We start from the raw sequence: 9435 nt of genomic DNA on the forward strand, positions 1-9435 counted from the left end.
AGCTATGTGTGGTGATGGATGTTAACTAAACTTACTGTAGTGATTGTTTTGCAATATATACACATATTAAATCATCATGTTTTATGAGGAGTAACACTTCTAAATGTTTTAAATAACAGTTTACAATGTTTTTCTTGTGTAATTTCACTAAGTGAAAAAACTTTAATACAATATGTCAATTATATCTCAATAAAAATACATTTTTAAGAAACAAAAAAATTATAAATAGCTGTATTTTCCCTTAAAATGACAATTTTGGTATGTTTTTAAGCCTTAAACATATTAAGATATGAGAGAAACTAAAAAACAGAACAAAGTAAAAACAACAAACTATCCAATTTGGACAGTGAATACATTTCAGCATTTAAAAAAATTTTTTTTCCGTTTTTTTAAAAATTAATTTTTGAGAGAGAGAGACAGCACGAGCAGGGGAGGGTCAGAGAGAGAGAGGGAGACACAGAATCGGAAGCAGGCTCCAGGCTCTGAGCTGTCAGCACAGCAGGGCTTGAACCCACAAACCGTGAGATCATGACCTGAGCTGAAGCCAGACGCTTAACCGACTGAGCCACCCAGGCGCTCCATATTTCAGCATTTTGAGTAAAAAGAATGCCTAATTTCAAAGTGTACTTAATTTACATTCTGTAATCTATTTTAAATAGCTTATTCGGATAGAGCTTTCAGCAATGGGTAATATTTTCAACATGAGGTCAAAATGCATCTCATTCCAGAGACTTCCAATGTTGCTTTGTTACTGGACCCACTAAACCATGACTTCAGTACGATGTGCTGTTGATACTGGATTCAGAAACCCAGTATTTTACTTTGATCCACAGCCCTAAAAAATTTTATTTCACAGTTGTGGCCACTAATTTAAACTGAAACGTGTTAAAAATCAGGCTAATGTAGGTGTTTTGTTTTTGTTTTTTAGGGTTTTCCTACCAGAATAAGAGGTGAAATAGTTACGATATTAGGTCCAATATTTCCAAAGAGATTTCAACCATTTTTAAGAACATTTTTAGGGGCGCCTGTGTGGCTAAGTAAATTAAGCACTGGACTTTGGCTGAGGTCATGATCTTGCAGTTTGTGAGTTCAAGCCCCGCATGGGGTTCTGTGCTGACAGCTCGGAGCCTGGAGCCTGCTTTGAATTCTGTGTCTCCCCTCCACCTCTTTGCTCCTCCCCAGCTCATGCTCAATAATAAATGTTAAAAAAATTTTTTTTTAATTTTTTAACATTTTTATTCATTTTTGAGAGACAGAGTGTAAGCAGGGGAGGGGCAGAGAGGTGGAGGGGAGACATAGAATCAGTAGCTGGTTCCAGGCTCTGAGCTGTCAGCACAGAGCCTGAGGTGGGGCTTGAACCCACGAAGTGTGAGATCATGAGCTCAGCTACAGTTGGATGCTTAACCGATAGAGCCACCCAGACACCCCGAGACTTCACTCTTTCAGAAGTATACAGTTAAGTCTATTCAAAGAGTATTCAGTATATACCATGTTAAAATCTTTGCAACTAATGATATGCTAATTTTAGATACTTTGGTAATCTTATACTTTACCCATATATTTATATTTAATGTCTATACTTTACTGAAATGCAGATGTCTAAAATCATAGCATTGCCATTATTGATATTATTCTTCCAAAAGGCACAATTTGATCTGGTAAAGCATAAAGGTTGTGTTTTAACTTCTCTGTCAGGCTGAGAATAATTTTTTTTAAGTGTATTTATTTTTGGGGGAGAGAGAGAGAGCGTGTGTGAGCATGCACGAGCAGGGGAGGGACAGAGAGAGAGGGAGAGAGAGAATCCCAAGCAGGCTCCGTGCTGAGAGCGCAGAGCCCAATGCGGGTTTCGATTCCATGACCGTGAGATCATGACCTGAGCCAAAATCAAGAGTCAGTGCTCAACCGACCAGGCCATCCAGATGCCCCTGAGAATAATTTTAATATAATGAAGCACAGCTGTCCAAGGAACAAAAAGGCAAATATATATATGGTGTATTTCTGCACACTATTAAAATTTCATGATGCATTACTTACAGAAATATCTCTACATTTATACTTTTGTAATATTGTCTGCATCGTTTGCATCTCATGTTTGAGTCTACTCATCTCCAAACTGAAATATTTTTCCAAAAAAATGTTAGCATGCTTACAATTCTTTTTATTCTGTAGGCCAGAAAAATATAAGTATATAAGAAAATAGAAGGTAAGGACAGATGGAGAGAAACAGATAACAAAGGAAAGTCAAAACAGAAGCAAAAAAAAAAAAAAAAAAAAACCTCTTGGAGTGGAATCACACCTCCTTCCCCGGGGGCTTAGGTTTGAAGACAATGGCTAAGAAAAAATTGTGTAACATAAAAATTATCCTTGAAAAAAAGATCTCTTGAATGAAGTACAGTGTACATGCTTTTATGTCAAGTTCAGTGCTGAGAAATATGTATAAATGTATAATCTATGCATTGTAGTGTGCCACACATAATCTCCTGGAGAGGACACAGAGAAAACACTCAAGTATATTACTAACTTTAACAAACAAAAAGATTCCAACCTCCCTGGCTCCGCCTGTTGGGTGAGTCATCTAGAAATATCTTCTGAGCTCCTCCACCTCCTCCTTAGTGACCCTCTTCATTACCTGACCCTTCCTGTAGGAACTCTAGGAAGTCAACCTCATCCACTTGCCTGGTGACCTGAGTATTTCTCACTCAGTGCTCAGTGCTCAAATCATCCGTTTGTTCTGGTCAGAGGACTTACCAATATGCAGGAACAGGCAATCCCTTTTGTCTGTGTGCAGGAGAATGGTTGGCTGGCTATTTAAATTACTTTAGACCCCTCTCCCTTAAAAATAAAATTATGATAATGATCCCTCTGATTACAGATTTCATTGACACTGTCACCGAATCTTAGCTAGACAAGATTCTTAGCTGCTGATTCTTTAAGGCTCATATTCAACTCTACCTCTTGCCTCACTGCATCAGCTAGAGAGAACCAACAAAATGTTAGCGCTGAAGGGAGATCATCTGCTCCATCTGCAAAGTGAACTTAAAAAAGTCCAATCTGGGGACGGCACAAAGAAAACTACGATATTGTAATGTTCTAATTTTACGACGCAGCAAAACCAAGTTTCCCTTTCAGGAAAACACCACTTGGGGCTATAAAAAGTGAGGCATGCCTTCTAGGCTCTGTACCTCGGAGGCCCAGCTTTCAATGATAATTGAGGTTCCTGGAGGTATCAAACTGGGGAAGGATGTGTTTATATAGTAAGGGATGGTGGCAGACTCTGGAAATTTCACTTACTTGGGACAAACAAGTCCCAAGTCCCTGGTTTCAACTCCACAGCACCAACATGTCATGGGCAAGAACTATGTGCAGGAATTGACAACCTGCTATGCTTTAGAGGTTTTGATGGCTACTCATTGTGAAGAGAAAGAGCGCAAGCTCTCATCTGGGTCTCTTAAAAAGGATCACTTAAGTGATACAGAAATATTAGGAATAATAGTAAAAAAATAGTAAAATAATAAAACAGTGAAATAGTAAAAACAACAACAACAACCCTATTTTACTTTGGGTAGTGCAAATCAACAACCTTTCCGCGTTCTTTTTCCCAATCATAAAACTCCCCATACCTTCTAGCCTCTAGTAAGGTGTCGAGTCTCCTCTGTGTACCTTACAACTTTTAAGCTCTATCCTTGTCCATAGCCATTTACAAGCTCTCTTCCTGGCCGTATCCGTTCACTTCTCTCTCTTCATATACATCCTACCCTGGGGGGTTTCATCTACTCTCCACATCTGAACCACAGGGATGAACCTGAGTCTTCACGTTTATTCGTAACGTAACTGTCATTTCAGGCTTTATTCAAATATTCTAATTACTTATTAGGTGCATCTATGGGGGTGACTCCCATCTCCAATGTTGAAATAATCCTCCCCAGCTGTTTCTCCATGAAAGAAAGACCGAATCCTTCTACATCACAGAGAAACTAGATTATTACAATACTGTACGACTAGTCCTTCTTACCTGGCCTATTGCCACTAAGCAGTCAACCACAGCCCTCCATGTTACCATTTTTATACCAGTTTTGATCATGGTCCTTCACTACAAGGTCAAGTCCAAAGTCTTCAACCTTCTGTAACTTGGCTTTACATATTTTTTTTAGCCTCACCTCCTTTCACACTTCTATATGAATTCCAAGTTTAGCCAATTTACTCTATTTAACAGCCCATAAACATAATTTATGCGTTTTGCATGCCACTTCCTGGAAGACTTTGTCCTCCGAATTCGTTTTTTTTTTAATTTTTTTTTAACATTTATTCATTTTTTGAGAGACAGAGAGACACAGTGTGAGCGAGAGAAGGGCAGAGAAAGGGAAACACAGAATCCGAAGCAGGCTTCAGGCTCTGAGCTGTTAGCACAGAGCTCGACGTGGGGCTCGAACTCATGAACCACAAGATCATGACCTGAGCCGAAGTTGGAGGCTTAACCAACTGAACCACTCAGGCGCCCACGTCCTCCTGATTCTTTAAGGTTCTTATTAATCTTCACCCCTTTCCTTGAAACCCTAACTAGATACAAGAGCCATCACAGAATGTTAGAGCTGAAGGGGGACCATCTACTTCATCTGCAAAATGGACTTTGAAGAAGTGTCTCCTCCATCTATAAAATTAAAACGTTTGGGGAGGGGCACCTGAATGGCTCAGTCGGTTAAGAATCAGACTCTTGATTTCAGCTCAGGTCTTGATCTCACAGTTGGTGACTTTGAGCCCCATGTTGGGCTCTCTCCTGACAGTGTGGGAGTCTTCTCTCTGCCTTGGGATTTCTCTCTCTCTCTCTCTCTCTCTCTCTCTCTCTGTCCCTCCCCTATATGCCCCCCCCCCCCGTCTCTAATAAAAGTTTGGGGAAACTGAGGCCAAAGGCCAATAAAAATACTTTTATTTCCAATACTGGTTTTTTTCCACCACATTTTTCTTGAGCGTTTCCTCTGTGCCAGGAGCTGTGCCAGCCACACAGAATGAGAGTTTGGTGAGAAAGGCTGACGGCGTGTCTATCATCACACAAACAGCTAGACTTCGGTGAGTGTTACAAGAACAGAGAGGTACAACGCGCCACTGATGTCAGAAGTATGCGCGCGCAGGGCAGGGGTGAGGCAGGAAGTGAAGTGTGGGAAGGAGTTAACTCAGCTTGGGAAGGCAAAGAAGGCTTCCCTGAGGAGGAAGACATCTTTTAAGTGAGGGTGAAAGTGAGTAGGAGTCAATTGCAAAAGGTCAATGATTGCTACACGAAGAAGGGAAGCCCAGACAAGCACGTTCAAGGAACTAAAAAGCAGGGGTGGGTGCTGGGAGTTAAGGGACAAGGAAGGCTGCAAAATGTGAGGCCGGAGGGCAGGGATGGGCAGGAGTGCGCTGCGTCTGGGAAGATCACGGGAAGGTTCCTGGGCTTTATTCTAAGAACCACAGACCTTCGACAGCATGTTCCAAGATACTTCGAGTCAGGACCATGGCTTACCTCGGGGGGGATGAGAGAAACAATTTGAAATCAGAAAAAATTCTACTCGTTTTATTTCAATTGAAACATCATTTGTATCCCTATATCACACTTTCTGGAGCGTGTGTTCTCATCTGAAGTCATGTTGAAAAAGGAAAGCATATGAACTTGTAAATATGGCCATTTTTCAGTTGGTCCCCTTGGTCTGGACAGCAGGCAGTGTATGTGTATATATGAACGTCTCCGTACCTGCCAGCACTTAAGGGAGGATGATTTGTTTGACATTTTCTAAAAGCTCAATACTCCCTACAAGGACAATCCAACCAAAAGCTCTATTTCACTGTCTGGCCGCGAACTGGTGCTATACTTGAAGTTAAATCTTCACTGCCTTCCCCTTCCCCATAAAATCATTAATAAGAGCAAATATTTTGAGAATATACTAACAAGATTTTTCCAAGATGTCGTTTTAATTCCAATTGCTTTTTGTTCTCATCTTGTCTACACCAGGTAATGAAGTTCAAAATGCATTTACAAATGTATTTCCTCTAAATTACATATATATCAAGGATAAAATTTAAAGACGGTAGGGTGACCAAGTTATTAATAAAAGAACTGGTGGAATTTTACCTCTGCTCAAGGTAATGTGCTGGACACTTGGAAATGAATTCTCATTTAATCCTAATAAAGACTTTGAAAGGTGCATCTATTCACAGATAAGAAAACTGAGGCTTATTGTTTCCCTACGGTGTATACACCCTACATCTGTGTTGTCCAATATGGTAGCCTGCAGCCACATGTGGTTGAAATATGGCTAGTCTGAATTAAGATGTGCAGTGAGTGTAAATTACACACAAGATAAAAAGGAAATTCAAATTTTTGAATATTGGTTACATGTTAAAATGGCAATATACTATATGGTGTGTTAAATAAAACATATTATTAAGATTAATTTTATCTGCTGTACTTAAAAAAAAGCTACTAGAAATTTTTAAATTACACGTGTGGCTCACATTATACTTGTACTGAACGGTGCCACCCCAGACCAAAAGCTGGATACTGAAATCTGTCAGTAAAATAACAAGTTCAAAGGCAGCCTGGTGCAGAAGAAAAGAGTACATGCGTTCTAACAGATCTTGGTTGAAATCCCTCCATCAAGGACTAGTCTTGGGTAAAACCTCAAACATCTCAGTGACACCTTTGTCACTGGCATTAGGTGACATTACATATCCCCAAACAACTGTCGTATGTAATATGCAAAGCAGCTAGTGGGCAGAGAGCAGGGAACAATTACTGAATACTTCCTATAACAACTAGTTCATTTAAAAATGGATTCCTCAAAAGAGTGGAAAAGTCACTTACTTGAAAATCATATTTTATTCTCAAGTGGAAAGAGTTAAATAACTAACACATTTAATGCCCGCTTTACCATAACATATGGATTATACACTGTACTATAATATACACAATAGATACAGATTCTTTCTTTCTACATAAGTTCTTTCTAATATGTTCCAGGCTGGGAGGCCAGATGACAAAGTTAGGATGATGTATAAACTGTCAGGACACAGAAAGGCCCAAGAGGTCCTCATGGATGCAGTGGACGAACTGCAGTGAAAAGGGCTTATGAACTCTACTTGAGCTGATTCATGGTCTTTTCTACATCAAGAACTGAGACTAGTAAGTAAAATGACATCTGGGCAAGTAGAGTTTTACTCTTTTCGTAGTGCAAACAAATAAATTGTTCCAGCACACCAAGTTTGGACTAGCCCATTATGAGTAATCTCCACTAAATCATAAGAAACTACAAAATCATGTGGACTAAACTAAGGATATTCTGCCATATCCTGTCTCCTAGGTTTTTGTCAGGAAGTCTGTCCCTTGTATGTGACTTTATCAATGTCTGAATTAAATGCATACATTTAAATGTAAAGTATGGAGCAGCGGGGACACACACTTTGGTATTTGATATAAGTTTGTGGCTTAAGATTGACATGTGACAGTGATTAGACTGCTCGGTTGGGTACTGCTGTTGTGCTTTTTTTTAGTAGTATGGGGGGAGTACTAATTAAGGCTTTGAGTCACTTCAATGTAGCCCTGTTAAGTGTCAGACACCTATTAAATTTAGCACCCAAACTGTTCATTTGTTTTCTATAACGATTAACTTTAAGAAAATGAGACTGGAGAAGTAAAAAGCTGTCAGATTTGAAGATCTGGCAAGAGAGGCCAGGAAAATATTCACTTTATTCAAGTTTGAAATTTAACAGAAGAAAGAAATACACAAAATTTTAGTTTAGCTATTAAAGTGCATGTGCAATGACTTAAGAGGGGGATGGGAACAGGGCCTCCCCTTTGATCTCATAGGCTGCATTAAAAATCCACGTCTTGTAATGCATTTTTGAGTACCCACTGAATACAAGTGACTTGGTCTTTGCTCGTTCAAAATGAGCAGACTCTAACTGACTTGTGATGTGATGTGTAAGTACAGTACACTTACAACTACCTTTCAGTAAATGTCTTCGAATCTGGAGCTATAGCTAGAATTAGGTAGGAAAAAAAATTACACCAAATCAAAATTATTAGCAATTATTAATAAGAATCAGACAAAATAATAATGTGTAACTAGTAATTAGAAAAATTTGCTAAAACTTTGAACTAAGATATTATTATCTTTCTGATGCTGGAAATTATAGGAAAATATATAGTCAGTTAACTTAAGAGAAAACAAATACTCTAAACCATTTAAGTGACCAAACATACTTTCAAAATGAAGGCTAAAAAAAAAGAATTCATATCAGGAAAGAGCTTACTTGCATTAACTTTAAATTAGCTAATACTTGAGTTACACCTTTGAAGAAATTTGTTTTGTTTCTAGGAATTTTTTTTCTTTTCTTTCTTTCTGAGGAGGTAAGGCAGTTGGATGTAAAAAAAAAAAAGTTATGCCACATTCTTTAATGTGATTGGCATATTTGTGCTCCTATAGCTATTAACTGTCTCAATCTCACTGAGCTGCTACGATGTCTTCAAATAATTTAATAACGTCTTTAAAGTTTCATCTTAATTGCAGAGTTCATTTTTGTAAAACGCCTTGGCACCGCTGGATCTTTTAAGAGATGAGAAAGATCTCTGTCCTCTGGACTTGACATTTTTACTGTATAGGCGTGAGCAATTTTTGCTGTCAAATATTGCAAAGGTAGATTTTTGGTTGTTGCTCAATCTGAAAATGTCTCCACTATGCTTGCACAGCTCTCCTCTTCCCAGCACAGACCTACCCAACCCCTTCTCCCCCTGCAAGTTTTAAACTTTGTTTCTTTTGGGGTTCTGCACAAGTGCTACCAACAATATCCAAGAGACAAAGAGCTGGGCTGTGGGTTCACGGGATGCCAAATTTGAGTTGTGAAACAAAGCACTCAAATTTGAGATTCAAGATGATGATGGTGGTGATGCTGGCAAAAAAAACATTATTGCAGAGCCTGAGACCCCAGACCCATTTCCCCAGACAGCTGCCCCTGCCCACCGCCACCCAGAGCACCGGGGAGTGCTGGCCCCGGGACGTCGGCTGGCGGCCGCACAGCCAAGCCCCTGCCCGCCCCCGGCCCTCTCACCGCTTCACTCGGATGATCTGGTCCCGCATGGGCTTGATGTCCTGAAAGCTCTGCTGGTTGACGAGGCTGTAGACGAGGATGAAGCCCTGGCCGTTCTTGATGTACAGGTCCCGCATGGACGCGAACTGCTCGGTGCCCGCCGTGTCCAGGATCTCCAGCACCGACGGCGACGAGTCCACCTCGATCTCCTTGCGGTAGAAGTCCTCGATGGTGGGGTCGTATTTCTCGATGAAGGTGCCGGTCACGAACTGCACGGTCAGGGCGGATTTGCCGACCCCGCCCGAGCCCAGCACCACCACTTTGTACTCGCGCATCGTCCCTCCGCGGCCGCCGCCGCCGCCGCCGCCCGCGACATAG

General features: G+C 40.4%; 1 protein-coding gene across 1 annotated transcript in view; it reads right to left on the reverse strand.

Moving 5' to 3' along the window:
* Window positions 1-9429, reverse strand: part of RAP2A (RAP2A, member of RAS oncogene family) — a 33220-nt gene extending 23791 nt beyond the window's left edge. The window contains exon 1 of the mRNA XM_029936524.1: window positions 9079-9429. Coding sequence (XP_029792384.1) covers window positions 9079-9392 — 314 coding nt within the window. The 5' untranslated portion in view covers window positions 9393-9429. The remainder of the gene's footprint in view (window positions 1-9078) is intronic.
* Window positions 9430-9435: the final 6 nt, after the last annotated feature.

Source organism: Suricata suricatta, chromosome 4 (assembly GCF_006229205.1).
Source record: "Suricata suricatta isolate VVHF042 chromosome 4, meerkat_22Aug2017_6uvM2_HiC, whole genome shotgun sequence".
NCBI lineage: Eukaryota > Metazoa > Chordata > Mammalia > Carnivora > Herpestidae > Suricata > Suricata suricatta.